Raw genomic sequence first — 24510 nt, 5'->3', positions numbered from 1 at the left:
AGTATTTTTAAAAGAACAATAAAATACATGAAATCATAAATCTAACTAATAAACAGATTAAAAGGCTTACCAAAACAACAATACCATAAAAGTTTTAAATATATGTTGTTTTTCAACTTGCTTGAATCTAGGTTAGCAAAAGACAGAACAAGTTTCTGTTGTTTGCAACCAAAAGGACTTGACACAGAACCCTTTCCAGAATTCAGCATAAGATATTTTTTAAAAATTTATACCAAGAAAATACAATAAACAGTAAGATAAACTCCAGTACTTTGGCCACCTCATACGAAGAGTTGACTCATTGGAAAAGACTCTGATGCTGGGAGGGATTGGGGGAAGGAGGAAGAGGGGACGACAGAGGATGAGATGGCTGGATGGCATCACAGAATTGATGGACGTGAGTTTGAGTGAACTCCGGGAGTTGGTGATGGACAAGGAGGCCTGGCGTGCTGCGATTCATGGGGTCGCAAAGAGTCGGACATGACTGAGCGACTGAACTGAACTGAAACAACCATGAGAAAATATTAGCAACGTGTAAATAAAGTATAAGTCCATATTATATTAAAAACTCCTACACATAAACAGAAACGTAGAAACAGTACCATAGAAATTTGGATAATATATATGAACAAGTAATTCATAAAAGTAGAAATATACATATCTAATAAATGTGAAAAAAATTCAACCTCACTAGCAATAAAGAAACACAAATTAAATAATCATGAAGTAACTTTTTTTTTACCAAGAAAAAGAGTGAAAATTTGAGAAAACTTAAGAAGATTCCAATACTAACAAGATCTAAGAAAATGGCCACTTTATAAATTATTGGCCAAATATAAATTAACCCTGTCTTCTCAAAGGACAATTTGGTATAATGTCCATCAAAATCTTAAATTGGCATTTACTTTCTTTTCAGCAATTTCACTTCCAGGAATTTATCCTATGGAAAAACATATGTACACAAGAATATAAATATAAATACTATGTGTAGTCATAAATACTGGAAATAATCTAAACGTTGAAAAGAGAAATGGTTCAGTAAATTATGGCATATTCTTAGTAAGGAAGACATTGTAGCAGTTAAGAATAAGATATATATAACATGGAACAATTTCCAGAATATAAAATTAAGTGGTAAAAGTCACACATACTTTTAATATACTACTTATATTAAAAATTAGTCTATTGAAAAGTTTTAAAACTACATAGCTTAAATATAATACATTACGAATATTTAAAATATATATCTTTAATAAAGCTTAGGGAACAATGAAGGATCTAGAAACATACACCAAACCATTAAAAGTATTAATTTTTATTTCCAGTGAAAGAAAGTAATCAGAAGAATAAAAAAGGACTTTCTTGAATTTTCTTCTATATATTTCTTTTATTTTTTATGTTTATGTATTATTCATATAATTACTAAAGAAAGAAAACTATAACACTAAACAAAAGAATCTGACAAGCAAAAACCCTCCATATTTAAAATTTTAAACTAAATACTTTATTTTTTTTTATTTTTCTACTCAAATATGATTAAATACTTTTTCAGACCTGAAATTCAAGAAAACAAAACTTTCCTAGCCAAAGACTAAGAACTTATATTTAATATAATTATTTAAATTTGTAATAAAATTTAAGACAAGTACTTAATCCTAAGAGATATAAGAAAACTTCTACTTTACAAGGACACAATGTTCAATATATTCATTAGTTCATTGTTTATTACATCAATTGTCAATATTTTAAAGTGGAAAAATATTCATTCAAAGGAAAAGTCATGAAACAACAGCAAAAATCCTTTTGTATTATATAAGCCCAATGAGGTGTCTTTAGGCAGAATAAATTTCTGATTGGACTTGACCAGCATTAGGAACTCAATCTCTGATTTTACTCCAGCTTTACTGATTTAGAATCAGGTGCCAGTTTTAATGTTTCGGCAACCTTTGCATAACATGAAAACCTTATTCTATAAATCTAAATGGTCAAGGACATCTTAAAAAAATACTAGATATAAAAACTATCAAAATTCACCTGACTTTTTATAGACAAAACTTTCTAATGATAAAATTAAGATATAAATCTGGAGAAAAGTAAAAGTCAACCCATCTCAACTTACAGTTACTGAATTAATTGGTTTCCAGTTATTCAGATGGATAGAGGAGGCTGGCAGGCTATAGTACAAGGGTCACAAGAGTTAGTTATGACTTAGCGACTAAACCACCACCACCAATGATTCAGATAGAAACACAGCCTCAAAGGAATGTTCAGATTGTATCTAGAAATTATACTTAGTAATCAGTAATAATTACTGAACAAATTCAAATGTACCAAGGTATAAATATACTTGAAATTCCAGAAAAACAAAAGTCAAATCTATTTTCTATACATTTTTTCTAAACTAAATAAATGATAGAAAAGAATAACATACTCTAACCTTTCTGTTTTGGATTCATTGTCAATTTTGCACTGTTCAAAATCTTGGCTAAGAGACTGTAGTTTTTCTTGAAGTCTCTTTTCACGTTCTATACTTCCTTGATAAAATTTCATCTCTTTTTCCATTGCTTTTACTTTTTCTTCCATAGCCTTAAACTCATGTAGAATTAGATAGCTGACTCCACAGTACTTACAAACTTTTTCTTCAGGAGACATCTATAAAATAGAACATACAGTTACTGAAATGATATTTTTCTATTTCTAAAAAATAAAGTTCAACTGAAGATGTTATTACAATCATCTTGGCCAAACGAAGTAAGTGTATATTGTGCTCTGCCATGGAGTAATAATTACAACACTTCATAAAATTTTTAAAAATGGCGTGATATTGACTCTGACAAAATCTTGGAATTAGAATAGGATCTTTCAGAGTAATAATTTCTCCACAGTATCTCTAAGAAAGATTTACCCTTGAAATATCTGCCATAAAGTAAAACTTTTTGATGAAAATAGCTTTACAATTCTTGCTTTAAGATGAATTTTCCCTGATATGGGAAGAAATAATTAGCCTTTCACTGCCAACTGCACTGTGATCCTGGAGATGGCTCTTAGCTTATTCAGACTTCATTTTCCTCATTTATACAATTATGGCATTGGGCCAAGTGAGTTCTCAGTTTCTGTTCAGTTTTAACATTTTATGATTTGCACAGAATTTAACATTCTGTCATAAAACCACAGATAGAAGAAACACTTTGAACTTAATCTCTTCTCCCTAAATCAGTTCTTTTCCCCCTCAGGTAGGTATAGTTATACCTATTTTACAGATAAGAACATAGGGACTACTGAAGTTAAATAACCAGCTGATAAGTGGAGAAGCTGACATTAAACCCAAGTCTATTTTAAAACCAGCACTTATGCCTGTAATCATTTGTATCGTATTTATCTACCATGTGAATGTCTGCTAAATTCTCTTACTTCCTTCAGATAAAATGCTTATATATCTTTGGCCAGATACAGGGAGTGAAAAATAGAATTTTAGTGAAGTCAAGAGAGACGTAATTCTTTTTTCTGTATCAAGTATACAAATATTCCTCAAGCAGCCTCTACCTGTCTTGCTTTTCATAAAGATAAGAGAGATTCATTAAATATTTGCTTCAGGGCACTAAAACTAAAGCAACTCTTGGACTATACAAAGAATGCTTACTCTTAATGCAACTTTGTTAAGACTACAGAAACTGCTCCTATAACTAACAGTGATGCCACCATATATGCCTATCAATGCTATCTACCATATGTGCCTATCCATGCCATTATAAAAGAGTTACTTGACACAAACTAATAATAACTTTTATAGTTATTTTCATTTAAACTTAATAAAAATTTCAAATTAAAAACTATGATATAATACTATGGGATTCAGATGAATGACAACATCAGTCATCTAACTGCGACTGACACCAAATTTATAGATTTATGAAACAAGTTTGAAAGAAATCATAAAGATAACCTGGCTCAAACGTGGATGTCTTCATTGAGACTATTCCAACCTAGATAAGTTGTTATCCAGATTCTATCTCAGCACTCAAAAATGACGGGAAACTACTTTGTAAAACAGCCTGTTTCATCTTCTGATGGTTTTGTCTATGAGGGAATTCTTTCTCATGCTGATCCCAAATCTGCTTCCCTGGAGCATCCACCAGTCCTAGACCACCTAGTAACCATAAGGAATAACCAGATCTTTTTCTAATATTTAAAGACGGCTATTAGGAACACTACGTATCTTTTAATTCTTTAGGTCAACACTTCCAATCCCTTCAGCTATTTCACATAATGACACAGTTTTGAATTTCTTTCTCAGTCTAGATAATTTTGTCTAAACATGTTCCAGTGTTCTATATCTATTTCAAAGTATGGAGTCCAGAATTGAATACTACTGTTGGTCTCATTAAAGCAGAATAAGAGTGGACCCGTATTTCCCTCATTATAAGATCTCAATAATACCATTAGTAACATCATTTAACACAATCAGATCACAATGGTCTTCTGTATTTTTACCAATTATATGTTGCTATTATACACTATAACTGGCTTTTATGTTAAATAAAACCCGTACCCAAAAACACACTGCAGTGTAAAACCATGTCCCATTATACTGAATATATCAAGCCATTCCTTCCCACTTATGTCCCCTTTTGTAGAGAATCCACCTTCCATAAGTCCTGGCTACTCTGGTAATATGACTAAAACCCCCTCCAACAATCCACCCTAGCATGGCTGAGTGATAAATGAAGGTTGGACATCTAACCTAGAAAAACCAAGTCCTGAGCTGGGATGACCCAGCTGAGACTGTTACAGTCTCAGGCAATGAGGACATCTTTAGCACAGCCAGAATATATAAGGATCACATGCAAGGTACCAAGTAAACCACATTACTAGGATGAGAGAGAAGAATGAGCAAACACACAAAGATGAGAAAAAGACATTGCAGATCCAGTGTAAGAGAGAAAGAAATTGGCACCAGATACTGCCGCATACCAAATGACCTTCCACTTCCTTACTCCAGTCCGTGATAAGACCTAATTGCCCTACTTGCCTTTTGGAATCCATACCCAATATTCTCCCACTATTTTCACTTTTCCCCCTAAAGCTACCTATTCCTTACAACCAATAACCTTCATTCTCTTGTGTGAGCATTTAGTTTTTCAGATGCAAGTACAGAAAAACAAATATAATTGTAAATATAAATAAATAAAATTTTAATGTATATGCATATACACATGTATGTATGTTTTAGACTCAAACTTTAGTTAAGTGACTTTGTATCCAGAAAATTCTAAGCTTTGTATCTTCTGCAAAACTGATTCTGGAAAGTTGTTTTATCCATCTAATTTATTGATAAAGAATGTTGAATATGAGTTCTACCCTCAATATAAGGTTAAGGGTAGAACTCTATAGCTTGTCATATCTGCTTGGTTTGGTCTGGGGGTGGTTTAGTTGCGAAGTCATGTCCAACTCTTGTAACACCACGGACTGTAGCCCACCAGGCTCCTCTGTCCATAAGATTCTCCAAGCAAGAAAACTGGAATGGGTTGCCATTTCCTTATCATATCTGCTTGCTGCTGCTGCTGTTGCTAAGTTGCGTCAGTCGTGTCCGACTCTGTGTGAACCCATAGACGGCAGCCCACCAGGCTCTGCCGTCCCTGGGATTCTCCAGGCAAGAACACTGGAGTGGGTTGCCATTTCCTTCTCCAATGCATGAAAGTGAAAAGTAAAAGTGAAGTCGCTCAGTCGTGTCTGACTCTTCGCGACCCCTTGGACTGAGGACTACCAGGCTCCTCCGTCCATGAGATTTTCTAGGCAATCATATCTACTTGGTTAATACTAAATCCATTACTCAGCACATTACAGATACAGTGTTTCAACTGGTTGCTAAACAACCCAATGACTTGTGTAACCTGTCTATATTTATTCATACGGCCTTTAGGAATATTAAGACAAACTTTGTCAAATGCCTTCATAAATTCCATATATTCTATGTCAACTACAGTCCCTAAATCTAGTGACTCTGCACAAAATGGAATGGCAAAGCCTACATGCTAGTTCTGTTCAAGAACATAAAATTGGCTCAAGGGTTATAGTCTTCCCTAACATATGCTCACAAATTGCCCTTTAATATAGTCTAGAATCTTGTCTGGGAGTTCACTGGTAGTAATTTATGGTCATTCTATACATGGAATGGTATTTGTATGTTATCCTCTTACTCTCTACATGTTTTCAAAGATCACCAAGAGTGGCTCTGCAATCCTATTGAAATATACTATCAGTCCCCAGGAATATAAATCACCCAGGTCAAGAGACCTGAACTAATGCAGAACATACGCATATTTTCTTACAGTCCCTTTGCCCATCATGAGTTTTGGTTCCTTCTCATCAACTTAAAAATTCTTACTCTAAAGAACTTTTATCCTTAGCCTATTAATCACAGTTCTTTCCCTGCTCCTGGGAAAATGCTATGTCCTTATTTTAAAGAAAACTCTTGCTGGATAGAGCTTATTTGTAGCCTGATGTACAAAACACAGAACATATAAACTTCAAAATTGTGAAAATTATTAGAATGTTATTCCACCATAGCAAGCATGGTGGGAAAAGCTGAAATAAGTGAAATATACATGCTATAAATCAGGCTTCTAGATGTTCAGTATAGGAAGCCAAAATATGATATTTACTATAATCTAGGAAACAAAACAATTATAAAATAAATAATAAATCCATAAGAGTAGTCTCTAGGTTTCATTTAGTACAACCTAAGTCACTGATGATCTACATGAAACAAGTATACTGAACAAAGGTTTCAGTGCTATTAAATTGTAAATAGTTTTCGGTAAGTAAAACTGCAACAGTAAGATGTAATAACACTTTCAAACTCTTTGTATCTGTATAGGCTAATTACTTAGGACATTTCTGTGAAACTTGAGAAGATATGAAATACTATAATTATGTTCCCAAATGAACTAAGTAAACCTTAGCTGTTTTTTGTGAAATATAATTTGCGCTTCATTCTTATAACTTGGTGTTGTATCATGTCGTTTTGTAAGTAAAATAATGACATGTTGTCATTCTTGAGAAAAGAGCTATCATTAGCAGGATGTTTTTGCTTTTTACAAGATGCACTTTGGAGGAGGCATCAACAAAAGCAGTATATTAAACAAATGTGGAGCCATTTAAAAATAAATTGTAAACTATACTTCTCAAATGTAATATTTGTACTTTTCAAATTATAGTTATTTAATATAAAATGATGCAAATTTTTTAAAAAGTTAAATTAGGCTTCAGATGCTTTTCAAAGCTCCTAACTAAGCTTCAAATGGAAAAAACACTCAGTAACCTCCTAGTGCCCAAGTGAAGCATTCTCTGCTCAAAAAAATTGTTCTCCCTTCTTTTCCCCACCCATTCCATGCTTTCTATACTTGCATAAGGAGGAAAGAAATAGGAAAATTTTCACTGCTGTAAAAATGACAGCACATATAAAATGTTAAACTTTCTAATAAGCTTTACCTTAAAAAAAGATACCTTTACTCAAAACAGTAAGTGTCTAGCTAGTGAATTTCATTCAGATTGGGAGAAACATTTTCAGACAGAACAGAGGACCTTTTAAGTCATTAGTAACACAGACCGCCTGACCAGTTCATAAGGCCATCAAGAGCCTTCCTTTCAGTAAGTCAACTGGCAGTACTACCAACTTAAAAACCACTTTGGTAAAGACCATCTACCCAAAACCCCTTTATCCAGCAATATGTGCTTTTCTAAGATATAAACAGTACTGTTCTCAAATTTATACGAAAAGGCAAAGGAACTAGAAAAGCTAAAAGAGTACTGAAAAACAAGAATAAAGTAAGAAAAGTATTTTACCTGATTTCAAGGTAAATCTGTATTGCTACAGATTCAGTTCAGTTCAGTTCAGTTCAGTCGCTCAGTTGTGTCCGACTCTTTGCAACCCCATGAATTGCAGCACGCCAGGTCTCCCTGTCCATCACCAACTCCCAGAGTCTACCCAAACCCATGTCCATTGAGTTGGTGATGCCATCCAACCATCTCAACCTCTGTTGTTCCCTTCTCTTCCTGCCTTCAATCTTTCCCAGCATCAAGGTCTTTTCAAATGAGTCAGCTCTTCACATCAGGTGGCCAAAGTATTGGAGTTTCAGCTTCAACATCAGTCCTTTTGAAGAACACCCAGGGCTGATCTCCTTTAGAATGGACTGGTTGGATCTCCTTGCAGTCCAAGGGACTCTCAAGAGTCTTCTCCAACACCACAGTTCAAAAGCATCAATTCTTCAGTGCTCAGCTTTCTTCACAGTCCAACTCTTACATTCATACATGACCACTGGAAAAACCATAGCCTTGACTAGATGGACCTTTGTTGGCAAAGTAATGTCTCTGCTTTTTAATATGCTGTCTAGGTTGGTCATAACTTTTCCTTCCAAGGAGTAAGAATCTTTTAATTTCATGGCTGCAATCACCATCTGCAGTGATTTTGGAGCCCAAAAAAATAGTCAGCCACTATATATATATATATGCTACTGCTAAGTCACTTCAGTCATGTCCAACTCTCTGCAACCCCATAGACGGCACCCCACCAGGCTCCTCCATCCCTGGGATTCTCCAGGCCAGAACACTGGAGTGGGTGGCCATTTTCTTTTCCAATGCATGCATGCATGCTAAGTCACTTCAGTCGTGTCTGACTCTGTGCAACCCTATGGACAGCAGTCCACCAGGCTCCTCTGTCTAAGGGATTCTCTAGGCAAGAATACTGGAGTTGGTTGCCATTTCCTTACATATATATATAGCTATATATAAGCCTCATGGTAAACCACAAACCAAAAATTGATAATAGATACAAACATACACACACAAAAAGGAATCCAAACACAGCACTAAAGATAGTCATCAAACCACAAGAGAAAAGAACAAAAGAAGAAGAAAGGAACAACAAAGATCTGAAAAAAATTAACAAAATGCCAATAAGAATATAGATATCAATAATTACTTTAAATATAACTGGATTAAATGTTCCAATCAAAACACCTGGAGTGGCTCAATGGAAACAAAAACCAGATCAGTATATATGCTGCCTACAACAGTATCACTTCAGACTTAAAGACACAACCAGATTGAAAATGAAGGGATAGAAAAAGGTATTCATTGCAAACGGAAATCAAAAGAAACCTGGGTTGGCAATACCTACATAAGATAAAATTGGCTTTAAAATAAAGAATGTTACAAGAGACAAAGACTTTAAATGATCAAATGTTAAATCCAAGAACATATAATAATCGCAAATATATATAAGCCCTAATTTAGCAGCACCTAAATACATAAAGCAAATACTAACAGATATAAAGAAAGAAATTGACAGTAATACAATAATAGTAAGGGATTTAACATCACACTTACATCAATAGACATATCATCAAAGCAGAAAATTAATCAGGAAACATTGGCCTTAAATTACAAACTAAACCAGATGACCTTAATAGATATACGTAGAACATACCATCACAAAGCAGAAGAATGTGCTTCCTTTCAAGTGCCTGGAAACATTCTTCAGGACAGTTCACATACTAGGCTATAAAACAAAACTTGGAAAATTTAAGAAAACTGAAATCATATCAAGTATCTTTTCCATCCACAATACTATGAGACTAGAAATCAATTACAAGGGAAAGAAACTGTAAAAAAAAAAAAAAAAACACACATGTGGAGGCTAAAGAATGTGCTACTAAACAACCAATGGTTCACTGAAGAAATAAAAAAAGAAATTAAAAATTACTTGGAAAAAAGAAATTTAAAATTTCTTTTAATTAAAAATAATAAATGTAAAATTACTTTGTAATTAAAATTACAAAAATTAAATGAAAATGAAAACAAAACAAAAAGACATAGAAAAAGAGGGCAGTTTGTAGCAATAAAAGTTTAATTCAGGAAAAAAGAAATATCTCAAATAAACAACCTAACCTTAAACCTAAAGGAACTAGAAAAAGAAAACAAAACAAAACCCAAAGTTAGTGGAATGAAAAACCATAAAGATGAGAGCAGAAACAAGTTAAATTGAGACTCTAAAATTATAGAAAAGATTGGAACAACTAAGTGCTAGTTTTTTGAAATGGTAAACAAAATTGATAAACCTTTAGCCAGAGTCACCAATAAAAAAGAGAAAAGACAAAAATCAATAAAATCAGAAATGAAAAAGAAGTTACAACCAACATCATAGAAATAAAAAAGATTGTAAGTGACAACTAAGAATAACTATATGCCAATAAAATGGATGACCTAGAATAAATGGACAAATTTCCAGAAATCTACAATTTATAGGAAACAAGACTCCCATGACTGAAACAGGAAGAAATAGAAACTATAACAGACAAACTACCAGTAATGAAATTGAATCAATTATTTTAAAACTCAGGAAAAAATAAAGTCCAAGACCAGACGGCTTCACAAGTGAATTTTACCAAACATTCAGATAAGAGTTAACACCTACCTTCCTCAAACTATTCCAAAAAATGGCAGAGGAAGGAATGCTTCCACACACTCTATAAGGCCAGCATCATCCTTATACTAAACCCAGACAAAAGAAACTACAGGCCAATATCCTTGAGGAACATAGATGTAAAAATCCTCAACAAAATACTATTAAACTGAATCTAACAATACATTACAAGGATCATAAACCATGATCAGGTGGGATTTATCCCAGGGTTGCAATCAATGTAATACACCACATTAAAAAATTGAAGAATAGGGACCATATGATCACCTTCAGTTCACTTCAGTCACTCAGTCGTGTCCAACTCTTTGTGACCCCATGAACTGTAGCACACCAGGCCTTCCTGCCCATAACCAACTCCTGGAGTCCACCCAAACCCATGTCCATTGAGTCGGTGATGCCATCCAACCATCTCATCTTTTGTTGTTCCCCTCTCCTCCTGCCCTCAATCTTTCCCAGCATCAAGGTCTTTTCAAATGAGTCAGCTCTTCGCATCAGGTGGCCAAAGTATTGGAATTTCAGCTTCAGCATCAGTCCTTCCAATGAACACCCAGGACTGATCTCCTTTAGAATGGACTGGTTGGATTTCCTTGCAGTCCAAGGGACTCAAGAGTCTTCTCCAACACCACACTTCAAAAGCATCAATTCTTTTATGCTCAGCTTTCTTTATAGTCCAACTCTCACATTCATACATGACCACTGGAAAAACCATAGCCTTGACTAGACGGACCTTTGTTGACAAAGTAATGTCTCTGCTTTTGAATATGCTGTCTAAGTTGATCATAACTTTCCTTCCAAGGAGTAAGCATCTTTTAATTTCATGGCTGGAATCACCATCTGCAGTGATTTTGGAGCCCAGAAAAACAAAAACAGCCACTGTTTCCACTGTTTCCCCATCTATTTCCCATGAAGTGATGGGACCAGATGCCATGATCTTAATTTTCTGAGTTTTAAGCCAGCTTTTGCACTCTTCTCTTTCACTTGCATCAAGAGGCTCTTTAGTTCTTGTTCACTTTCTGCCATAAGGGTGGTGTCATCTGCATATGTGAGGTTATTGATATTTCTCCTGGCAATCATGATTCCAGCTTGTGCTTCATCCAGTCCAGCATTTCTCATGAGGTACTCTGTATATAAGTTAAATAAACAGGGTGACCATATACAGCCTTGACGTACTCCTTTTCCTATTTGGAACCAGTCTGTCATTCCACGTCCAGTTCTAACTGTTGCTTCCTGACCTGCATTCAGGTTTCTCAAGAGGCCGGTCAGGTGGTCTGGTATTCCCATCTCTTTCAGAATTTTCCACAGTTTATTGTGATCCACACAGTCAAAGGCTTTGGCATAGTCAATAAAGCAGAAATAAATGTTTTTCTGTTTCTCTCTTGCTTTTTTGATGATCCAGAGGATGTTGACAACTGGATCTCTGGTTCCTCTGCCTTTTCTAAAACCAGCTTGAACATCAGGAAGTTCACGGTTCATGTATTGCTGAAGCCTGGCTTGGAGAATTTTGAGCATTACTTTACTAGTGTGTGAGATGAGTGCAATTATGTGGTAGTTTGAGCATTCTTTGGCATTGCCTTTCTTTGGGACCAGAATGAAAACTGACCTTTTCCAGTCCCGTGGCCACTGCTGAGTTTTCCAAATTTGCTGGTATATTGAGTGCAGCACTTTCACAGCATCATCTTTCAGGATTTGAAACAGTTCAACTGGAATTCCATCACCTCCACTAGCTTTGTCCGTAGTGATGCTTCCTAAGGCCCACTTGACTTCACATTCCAGGATTTCTGGCTCTAGGTGAGTGATTACACCATCATGATTATCTGGGTCGTGAAGATCTTTTTTGTATAGTTCTGTGTATTCTTGCCAGCTCTTCTTAATATCTTCTGCTTCTGTTAGGTCCCTACCATTTCTGTCCTTTATTGTGCCCATCTTTGCATGAAATGTTCCCTTGGTATCTCTAAGTTTCTTGGAGAGATATCTAGTCTTTCCTCTTCTATTGTTTTCCTCTATTTCTTTGCACTGATCGCTGAGGAAGGCTTTCTTATCTCTCCTTCCTATTCTTTGGAACTCTGCATTCATAATAGGTATAAAATCTTGACAAAATTCAACACCCATTTATGATAAAAACTCTCACAAAGTGAGTATAGATATAACATACCTCAACATAATAAAGGCTGTGTATGACAAGCCCAAAGCTAACATCATACTCAACAGTGAAAGTATTTCCTCTGATATTAGGAATAAGACAATGTCCATTCTTGCCACTTTTATTCAACTTAGTATTGGAAGTCTTAGCCATGGCAATCAGGTAAGGAAAAGAAATAAAAGAATTCTAATTGTAAAGGAAGAAGTAAAACTTCATGGTTTGCAAATGACACAATATTGTCCACAGAAAATCCTAAGGATACCACCAAAAAACTACTAGAGCTCATCAATGAATTCAGTCAAGTTGCAGGATATAAAATGAATGAAAAGAAATCTGTTACATTTCTATATACTAACAATAAACTATCAGAAAGAGAAATTAGTCTTTTGGACTCTGTGGCAGAGGGTGACAGTGGGATGATTTGGGAGAATGGCATTGAAACATGTATAATATCATATGTGAAAAGAATCGCCAGTCCAGGTTCGATGCATGATATAGGATGCTCGGGGCTGGTGCACTGGGATGACCCAGAGGGATGGTACGGGGAGGGAGGTGGGAGGGGTGTTCAGGATGGGGAACACATGTACACCCGTGGCAGATTCATGTTGATATATGGTAAAACCAATACAATATTGTAAAGTAATTAGCCTCCAATTAAAATAAATAAATTTATATTTATAAATAAATAAATAAATAAATATTTTTTTAAGACACAAAGAGAAATTAAAGAAACAGTTATATCAAAAAGAATAAAATTAATCCAGGAATAAACCTACCTGAGGAGGTAGGGAAAACTATGAGACACTGATGAAAGAAACTGGTGATGAAACAAACAGATGAAAAGATACACCATGTTCATGGACTGTAAGAATATTGTTTAAATGACCATACTACCAAAGACAATCTTCACATTCAATCCAATTCCTATCAAAATATCAATGGCATTTTTCATATAACTACAACAAACAGTTTTATAAATTGTATAGAAATACAAAAGACCCTCAATAGCTACAATAATATTGAGAAAGAACAGAACTAGAGGTATCATGTTCCCTGACTTCAAACTATAATGCAAAGCTACAGCAATCAAAACAGTATGGTTCTGGTACAAAAACAGTAAACAGACACATAGATCACTGCAGTAGAAGAGAGAGTCCTGAAACAAACTAACACACTTATGGTCAATTAATCTGCTACAAAGGTGACAAGAATATACAGTATAAAATTGGATAAAAGACAGTTTCTTCAATAAGCGCTGCTGGGAAAATAGGACAGTTACATGTAAAAAAAAAGAAACTTGAACATTTTCTATATACATTCACCATATACAAAAATAAACTCAAACTGGATTAAAGACCTACAGGTAAGACCAGAAATCTTTAAACTCCTAGAAGAAAACAGACGAAAACTCTCTTTGACATAAATCATAACAATATTGTTTGATCTTTCTTCTAAAGCAAAGGAAACAAAAGCAAACAAGCAAATGAGATCTAATCAAGCTGAAAAGCTTTTGCATAGCAAAGGAAACTGTCAACAACAACAAAAAGACAACCTATGGAATGGGAAAAATATTTGCAAATGATATGACTGATAAGGGGTTAATAATCAAAATACAAACAGCTCATAGAACTTGATATAAAAGGAAAACCCAATTTAAAAATAGAAAACCTGAATAAATCTTTTTCCATAGAATACATACAGATGGCAAATAGGCAATTGAAAAGATGTTCAACATTGTTAATCATCAGAGTAATCATCAGAGAAATGAAAATTAAAAATCACAAAGATATCATCTCATACCTATTAAGAATGGCCAACATAAAAAAAAAAAAATTAACAAAAGTGGGCGAAGATGCAAGGAAGAACAAATCCTCAGACACTGTTGGTGGGAACGTAAATTGGTGCAACTACTTTTGCAAACAGAATGGAGGTTTCTCAAAAAAAAAAAAAAAAAAACCCTAAAGTAGAACTACCATAAGATACAGCAATTCCAGTCCTGGGTGTATATCCAGAAAAAAATGAAAATACTAATTCAAAAAGATACATGCACCACAATGTTCACAGCAGCATTATTTACAATGCCCAAGATATGGAAACAACTTGTGTCCATCAACAGATGAACAGATAAAGATGTGAATGGAATATTACTCAGCCATTAAAAGAATGAAATTTTGCCATCTGCAACAAGAAGCATGGACTTGAAGGGTACTATGCTGAATGGAATAAGTCAGACAAAGATAAATATTATATGATATCACATATATGTAGAATCTAAAAAATACAACAAACTACTGAATACGCCAAAAAGGAAACAGAATCACAGATAAAGAGAACATGCTAGTGGTTACGAGTGGGGACGGGGAAAGGAAAAGGGGCACATTAGGGATAGGAGATTAAGAAGTATAAACTACTATATATAAAATAAATAAGCCACAAGGATATATTATAGAGCATAGGGAATATAACCAATATTTTATAATAACTATCAATGGAATATGACCTTTAAAATTGTGAATTACTATGCTGTACACCTGAAACATATAATTTTGTACATTAACTATAACTCAATAAAACTTTTTTCAACCAATGACAACATCAAATACTAAACATGCAGAGAAACTGGATCACTCATACACTGCTGGTGAGGATGTAAAATGTTACAGCCCTCTGGAAAAGTTTGGCAGTGTTTAGAAAACTAAACATGCAACTACCAAACAATCTAGCAATTGTACTTGAGCATTTGTCCTATGAAAATAAAAACACAAGTTCACATAAAAACCTGTACACTAATATTTACTGCAACTATTATACATAATAGCCCCAAACAGGAAAAACTCAGATGTTCTTCAACAGGTTAAATAAATTGCAGTATATTTATACCATGGAATGCTACTCAGCAATACAAAGGAATAAACTACAAATATACTCAACAATATGTATAAAACTCCAGAAAATTACACTGATTCAAGAAAAACTAATCCCAAAGACTACATATTGCATAATCCCATTTTTATAACATTCTTGAGGTCACAAAATTATTGGGAGACCAGATCACTGGTTGCTAGAGGTCATGAATTAGGGGTAGGATAGTGGAGGCATGTGAAAGCAGAGGTTGAGGTGAATGTAGCTATAAAAGGGCAACATGAGGAATCTTTGTTGTCACAGAATCCTTAATTGTGTCAATGTCAATGTCTGGTTGTGATATCTAGTAGAGTTTTGCCAGATGTTACCATTGGAGCAAGTTGGGGGAAGGGTACATGAGATCTCTTGGTATCATTTCTCACAACTTCTTGTGAGTTTACAATGATCTTGAAATAAAAGGTTTGGTTTCAAAATAATAAAATATAAAATAAATAAAGTGGTAATAAAATGCTAGAGATTAATCCACAGAGAAATTTCAATAAGCAATTTTAAGAAGTGTTATTTTCATATACAAATTATACATGACATGACTATGTTTACATTTAAACATACCTCCAAAGTATTTTTACCCCAACACCTATTTTTCTAGAAAACTTCACCTTAGTAAATTCTGGGACTCTCTATGGCCAGGCAGCAAAAGTATTTTGGACTACAAATTAACAAATACAGATTTTTCAATATTCATAGTTTTTTTTTTTTTTTTAAGTTTTCCCTAATGAACTCTCTTGGGTCACAATATTAAGTGAACAGTCTCTTCAAAAATTATACAACTCTACGTCTTTTGTTACTAGTTTCAAAACTACAATTGCTTAAAAAGCAACACATATACCCCCACACACATAGACATATCACTATTTTTCCAGGATAATAGCGCTAATGTTTCAATGATTTTCTCTCCTTTTCCTCTACTTTAATTCAACACAAAATCTGATCCTAGCCACAGTGGCCCAAAATGACCTGGAAAATTAAGTTTATTTTTTCTGGCAATGACAACCTGTGCTTGGAAATATAAAACTGTTATTCTGAATAAATTTCAAAGTTCCAAAGTACCAAAATTACTGAAACAGGACAAAATGAGCTGTTGCTGGTAAGGAAAGGGATTGTTATCCCAGAAAGAACAGTGTGCTCTCCAGCCCCTGCACTGCCACTTCTGTATTATAAAATAAACAACTCTGGTCTCTTTATTTTACTTTGTGTCCTGTGATAATAAATATATCCTGAGGCTAAAATCCCATTAAAAGTGCTCATTTTGTCACCATTAAAAAATAACAAGAGATCAGTTCTACCTTTGCAAAAGAACTGATTTTTCCACTGATTTGTTGAGGTTTTCTGACTTCTGTGTACATCTTCTAGCAAAAACAGCAAAAAGGAATATTACTCATTGTTCTTCTTTCTAAAAAGAGTCCATATGTTTCTGAAATAGGTGCACATTCAGGAAGGGAAGAAATATAGAATTATTATTTTGCTAATCTATAAGTATTTTAGTTTTAATTGTGGCAATAAAATACTAAACACAAAGTGTAGTATCATTACAAGTGCATTCTGCTTTCAGTCTGCTAGATGAAAATTCCAGCAAAGCTGCTAACTTATTGGAAGTTAGAAACAGGTAGGAGTCAACTTTGTCCAGAGAGTATATTTAGAGATATAGTCTAAGTACATAAAGAAGTAAGCTGTAGAGTCCAGCAGCAGACAAAGGGGATGAGTATGGTCTTGCCTTCCAGCCCATTAGTCTGTTTGACATTTTCTGCTACTTGTGGAGACGGGAATCTGAAATGTGTTTATGCTCAGTCAGAAACTGTGATAAAAAAACAAAAAGATCTGGGAGTGGTTGTCAAAAGATTATCTTTTTCTTTCTTCCTTAAAATTTCCTAAGAAGATGAGACTAATGGCAAAACGATTTAACGATCTTCTCTTTCTAATAAGGTAATGAACTAACTAGAGCTTAGTATTATCAGTACTCTCCACACTTTTCCTTTGTTGGCCATTTCCCCCACCACATTTATATTCTCTTGCAACTCTTATCTATCTACTGCTACCTATTTTAATAGTGTGTGTACAGTGTAGTACAGTCATTTCCATTTCCTTTATCATATATCTTTCAAGTAAGTGATCAACCATCCTATTTCCATATTATACAGCAAAAGTACAGAAAGAAAAAGATTTCCCTCACTTCTCTTTCCTGATTTCTACACTAACCTTTCTTGCCTACACACAGCAAAAAAGGAAACACAGGGGCTTCTCTAGAAAGAAGCCATTAGTGTTAGTCACTCAGTCCTGTCTGACTTTTCACAACTCCATGGACTGTAGCCTGCTAGGCTCCTCTGTCCGTGGAATTTTCCAGGCAAGAATACTGGAAAAGGGAGTGGGTTGCCATTTCCTTTTCCAGGGGATCTTCCAGGGATAGAACCCGGGTCTCCCGCATTGCAGGCAGGTTCTTTATCATCTGAGTCACCAGGGAATCCCCTAGAAGGAAGAACCAGCATAAAAACTAACGTAGAAAGTTAACAAAAGAACAAGAAAAAAAGCCTCTAAAAGTCCTCTGTGTCACTGTACACTGATCCACCCATCCTCTTTCTTATCCCATAAAGAACTATAGTACAATTTTCAAGTCATTATGAAAGGCTAAGATTTGTTTTATCTTAATAATGAAATCCCTGGTGGCTCAGATGGTAAAGCATCTGGCTACAATGTGGGAGACTTGGGTTTGTTCCCTGGGTCAGGAAGATTCTCTGGAGAAGGAAATGGCAACCCACTCCAGTACTCTTGCCTGGAAAATCCCATGGACAGAGGAGCCTAGTAGGCTACAGTCTGTGGGGTTGCAAAGAATCAGACATGACTGAGCGACTAAACTTTAATAATGAAATGGTTCTAATCTGAAGTACTCTTATTACTATTATAAGCTTATATATCTGTTTAATGTGCTTATATATAGAATGATGTATGCAAGCTGACTAAATAAATATGCTTTAACCAGTCACATTATGGACAATCTAGAGGAATCAAATATTAGGTAAGACGTTATGGAAAACGAGTAACTGACACTCCCAAAACAAGCTAACAGGCTGTGGGATGCATGTGCATACTTTTGGTTGCTTTATAATCAAGTACCCCAAACAGTGTCTGGGACACTACAGACACTTGATAAACACTTGTCGTACAAGTGTATCTAACTTCAGTCTGAAAAAGTGCAAAGATGCACTTTACAGGCTAAGCATTCAGCAGACCAACTGCTACAATCAACTCACTTGTCCAGCCTTAGGCAGCTAAGCTACTCCTGGCCTCCTTACCTCTCTGCATTACACAGACAGCTCCCTGTCATTTAAGATTTGAGAATATATGTGTATTTAAAAATGCTTGGTTTTAGCATTTTTTGAAAATTTACTTATATAAGTACCTTAAAAAAGAAAAAAACCACACTCTTCAACTCATTAAAACCTCTGTTAAACATATACTCTTTCATGCATTTAAAATACTGACATTGTTAAACATTCTCTACCCTGGCCAGTTTTTTTTCTTACCAGTGAGCTTTTGTTCACTTAGCCCAGAATAACCTTTTCCCTGTCTGTCTCTAGGAGTACTTCGCTTTCAAGGGCCAATTCCAGTTCTATTTCCTGCATAAAGATCCTCCTTTGACCGTCATGATACTCAAGGATTCCTCTTCCCACATTCTCTATTTTCAGAAAAGATAGTATCTTACATGACATTTAAATCAAACATTGTCTTTAGGGTCTTTTTTTTTTTCATGTCATTATATATTTGCTTCCTAACAGATGACTGGTATCTGAGTATGGGTATTGTTTCTTGCAGATTGTTTTGTTTCTTTTTATCTCCACCACACTAGGCTAGTACACCGAAGGAAATCATTTGAGGGAGTGTGAGGACACTCCATGTATTCAAACACATCTAGGTACCATTGCTCAGGTAAGCATGGCATAGCTGAGCTCTCTCTGAACTTTCTCTTATATCTAACTTTAAAGGTGAAGTGAATTAAAGGCAATGGTTTAAAAGGTCTTTTATGGTAACTGGACTTCCCTTCCAGGTCCTGCTAGACTGCAGTTTACATAAATCTAAAGGACATGCAGTAGAAGTAACACATCAAGTTAAATCAATGGCGTGATTAATGCTAACAGGCATTACATGCATAAAAGATAAAAATATACCTGAGAGCTGACTGCAGTTTTTAATTAAAAACTAATGTACTGGTGATTAATCTTAAACTGACTATAGATTTACCTTAAAAACTGAATGATAAATGACAGTTAAGGTTTGAGGTTTTAATTCATAATTTGTCAATCAGTCTCAAAGAGATATTTTTAATTATGCTGTTAGCAATGTATGCATTGCCACAGTAAATATGGGAGAAATGATTTTGTCTGAGGACAGATATAAATTAACAGGTAGGAAAATAGCATAGCAATGGTGAAAAGAATTGATTGTTAACCAGATTAAATGAGTTGATATCTATAAAAGGCCTTAAAACATGGTGAAAGATAAGAATTAAGGTGAAACTGAAATAGACCCTTATAGAGAGACACCCTTAAAATTTTTGCATCATAAATAGTTACAAACTAGGACTTCCCAGGTGGCACAATGGATAAGAATCTGCCTGCCAATGCAGAGGACATGGGTCTTCCTGATCCAGGAAGAGTCCACATGTTGTGGAGCAACTAAGCCCGTGTGCCACAACTACTGAAATCTGTGTGCTCTTGGGCCTGTAACAAAGAGTAGCCCCCACACCCTGCAGCTAGAGAAAGCCCTTGAACACCAATGAAGACCCAGCACAGCCATGAATAAATAAAAATTATTTTTAAAAAAGTTACAAACTAAAATTTTTTGTCCTTCGAAGAAAAGTTATGACCAACCTAGACAGCATATTAAAAGGCTGAGACGTTACTTTGCCAACAAAGGTCCATCTAGTCAAGGGTATGGTTTTTCCAGTGGTCATGTATGGATGTGACAGTTGGAAAGAAAAAGAAAAGAAAGCTGAGTGCCGAAAAATTGATGCTTTTGAACTGTGGTGTTGGAGAAGACTCTTGAGAGTCCCTTGGACAGCAAGGAGATCCAACCAGTACATCCTAAAGGAGATCAGTCCTGGGTGTTCATTGGAAGGACTGATGTTGAAGCTGAAATTCCAATACTTTGGCCACCTGATGTGAAGAACTGACTCATTTGAAAAGACCTTGATGCTGGGAAAGATCGAAGGCAGGAGGAGAAGGGGATGACAGAGGATGAGATGGTTGGATGGCATCACCGACTCAATGGACATGACTTTGAATAAACTCCAGGAGTTGGAGATAAACAGGGAGGCCTGGCGTGCTGCAGTCCATGGGGTCACAAAGAGTTGGACATGACTGAGCAACTGAACTGAACTGAAAATTTCTGTAGTGGTTTACTACTAATTATTTGTTTTGCAAATACACAATAAGGATTACTTAACGTTTGAAACGGACCCATTTATGTCAGTTCTTTTTTTTTTTCTTTGAAAAGCTGCAAGATAAATACCTAAGTATAGTATTTGGCCACTGTTGGAGCCCTTACAAGGGCTCCAAAAACACCTGGTCAAATACCACGCCAGAATTATATATCCAGCTTCTTTCACAGGCTGAACATTCTTTGCACTGAATTGAATTCTACCGTTTTGACTATTATAATTATTCCCTTCCCCACTTCACCAATTCACTGCAGATCCCCTGACTAAAATAAATATAAAACCTCTGAATTCATTCTCCCATGTTTTAGAATTAACTGTTAAAATTCTAATGTTGTGCTGTAATAACATAATATCATACCTTTTGGATTTCTTCAGGTAATGCATGCATGGGAACATGACGATCCATAATTTCCCAAAATATACTGAAGGAGCTTTGAAGAAAAATAATCTAAAAACATTGATGGTGATAATCAGAATTAAAACAATATGAAAAAAATTTAAATTAAAAGATAAATTCCTACAAGTATTTGGGAATCAATGGGGATAACTATTTTTACAGATGTTTGTTTCATCAACTCAATGTTAAAACTACAAATGAGGTTTTCACACGTGGTTATTAGGCCAACAGAACAGGAAGGACCTAGAGAGACTACTGAATTAAAAATAACATTTTCTTTCTTTGGAACTTTATAAGTGTAACTCTGTAGTGGCTTATAACTAGTTATTTGTTTTGCCAATACAGATTAAGGATCACAAAATTTTAAACAGATCCATTTATTTCATTTAAAAGAAAAGTTTTTCCCCTGAAAAGCTGCTGGAAAAAATATCTATAGAATAGTTTAGCAGACAAAAGAAAGCAACTGTGACATTAACACTGGTTTAAATGACGTACAGGAAAAAATATTTAGAGTTATCAAGTTAAATATGATAGGCAAGCACTGAACAGAAAAGTCACTAAAGCATAAGAAGCCAAGCGCCAATTTTACCAAAAGTGGACATTTATATAATTTTTACACAGATGTTTTACTTTTAATGATTTTCATTTTATAATAAAACAATTCAATATAAAACTCTATCACTACTTTCATAAAACCACACAAGAGTAATGAAGGGGCACTTTGAGTTCTTTTTCTTAATGTTTCCCAAATAAGGAGAAAGAATAGACAGTCCAGTTTCAGGAGTGAGAGATGTTCATTCATATGTATGGGTATATACAGATACATATATATATATATATATATACATATATATATATGGGACGTGAAGGGGGACAGTAGAGTAAGATAATATAGGCACAATTCCACAGCAGGAAAGGCCTGAGGGTCAGGAGCTGTAGACAAGGAACGACCTAGAAGTTCCGGGAAAAAAATGTCTTATCTTCCTCATGGGAATGGGGAGTTAGCAAAGGCTTCCTGAGGAGGTTTACTTTTGATCTGGAGAAGATTTTGACAGACTAAAGAGGCATAGTACTCTATCAGAAAAAGTAACCCCAGCCACATAGCAAGATGTCAAGAAAACTGTAATTGACAAAAGTTCCTGTGAGGCAGTATTTTTTTTTAATTGTGTAAGTATTGGTGGAAGGGTAGATTTCCAATCCCCCTTGTGAGCAAAGTTCCATGTTTAATGAGCTGTTGTTTAAAATAAATAAATAATGGGCTGTCTTCCAACCTAAAGATAAAGGTAATACAATGTGTATGGACAGAGAGAGTAAAGTTAACTGACATAGTGAACATTGGCCCGCATGGCCAAGTACATAATAATCTGATGTTTGGCAGACTGTCACAGTGATGTGGCAAGAGCTCATTATTCACAGAAAGCTCATTATTCTCATTTCTGTCATTTCACAGTGAGCTCACCATCAGTAAAATAAGATGGCTTCATCTTAACGAAACTCTATTGTGAGCAGAATTTTTCCTAAAATTACCAACTAAATTTCCTTTTTAAAATTTCACACCTAAATGTATTTGAGAGCATGAATCTAGTGGCACAGTGGAACAGTATCGTTATTGTAAATCTATTCCAATTTTGTGGCCTTACTATACTGAGTGGGAAGAACTGGTAGGTCTGATTATTGAGGGAAATTTTTAAAATCATGCCATCCAGAAAATTTCCCCAAGATGCAGAAAGCAATTTTATTATCACATAAGCATTTAACTAAACTGTGATGCACAGCTATTCTGCTAATAAGATTACAAGGACAGAAAGAAATCCCACTTTTTAATATAGCCAAGCAGGTACACTCCAATACATACATGTTCTCAAGATAAAAGATAATTTGTCCTCAACAGAGCTTGCTATACTCTATTTCATAGTTTGTTTTAAATTCACCTGGTAATTGAAGTAGCCACCTGTGCTAGCTAACAGCATTTGTTCAAATGAATACATGTCTCTAGACAAAGCACTTGGTTACTAGAAGCACTAAACTCCCAAAGTAATATGGAGATATGGGCCCTGTTTCCCTTGATGTTTACATTTTAAAGAAATGGCTCCCAGGTCCTCCAGAAAAATATTCTGCGTCTTCAAAAGATTTGCATACAAACATGTTGAAGGAACAGAGGAAGCACACAGCCGTAAGAGGTCTCCCAAGAAAGGGATGGGAGAGATCTCTTTCCCTTTAGCAAGAGGGTGAAAAACAATTTTTTTTACTTAATTTACTCTTTCACTATTTTGCTTCTTCTTTTTTTTTTTTAAAATCAAAGAGGCCCTTTTATTCTCTCACATTACACACTTTGTCGACTCTTCTTCGACATGGGGTGCGGTGATAACCGGCGGTTGCCGCGTAGGTATTTGTGAACCTGCTCTGACAGGGTTACAAGGAAGATGTCAAAAATACACACCCATCCCTAGTCGTTCACTTCCGATTCCCTTCATGACACCAGTGTCACGCTGGGCCATTAACTCACGTTCAGCTTTCAGGCCCTTCCCTAAAGAACTATTCCTTTAGTGTGAATCACCACAGATGAGGTCAAGGTCAGGTGAAGAGGCAGTTCACGTCCTGAGACTTTCTGAAGGGGCAGGATTTTCCAAATAGAAACTAACTGCAAGTACAGCCAAAATCGGCTGCAAGGGTTTTGAAATCTGTCCCTTAATAACCCCGTTCCCTCGGGACCCGCGGAGGCGAGAAGAAGAAAAGGTGCGGGGATGAGGCCTATCCTAGCCACGCACTCAGAAGAGAAGAGGGCGCCCAGCCGGACGGGCTCGCGAAGACTCGACAAAGGCAGCAGCTGGGGTCAGAGGCAAGGCGCCGGGCCCACTCCCCGGGCGCGGCACCACGGCTCGGCTTTCCGGCTCTGCCCCCGGGGTGCCAGCACGCCTCTTCTTCGGAACTGCGCCCCGGGACCAGGTCATTCCGGGGCTCAAGAAAGCCTTTCCTCGTCTCTCTCACCTATACTTCGATTCCGCCGGGGGGCAAAAGGCTTTCCTGGTCTCCCAGGAGACCGTGCTGCACGTCGGCCTGACGTCAAGGCGCGATGACGTCACGACCCACGCCGCTCGCCAACGCGGAAACAGGACACCCCTGCGCCGCCCCGGGCC

The 24510-nt window shown here is 35.7% G+C and overlaps 1 protein-coding gene across 1 annotated transcript in view; it reads right to left on the bottom strand.

Moving 5' to 3' along the window:
- The window catches only part of LEKR1 (leucine, glutamate and lysine rich 1), a 227900-nt gene extending 203390 nt beyond the window's left edge, over positions 1 to 24510 (bottom strand). Inside the window, exons 1-3 of the mRNA XM_040265281.1 lie at positions 24362 to 24510; positions 21335 to 21424; positions 2438 to 2652 (exon numbers count right to left, since the gene is read on the bottom strand). Coding sequence (XP_040121215.1) covers positions 2438 to 2652; positions 21335 to 21382 — 263 coding nt within the window. The 5' untranslated portion in view covers positions 21383 to 21424; positions 24362 to 24510. The remainder of the gene's footprint in view (positions 1 to 2437; positions 2653 to 21334; positions 21425 to 24361) is intronic.

Source organism: Oryx dammah, unplaced genomic scaffold (assembly GCF_014754425.2).
Source record: "Oryx dammah isolate SB20612 unplaced genomic scaffold, SCBI_Odam_1.1 HiC_scaffold_2, whole genome shotgun sequence".
In the NCBI taxonomy this organism is placed as follows: Eukaryota; Metazoa; Chordata; class Mammalia; order Artiodactyla; family Bovidae; genus Oryx; species Oryx dammah.
This window is presented reverse-complemented; position numbering and strand designations above follow the sequence as displayed.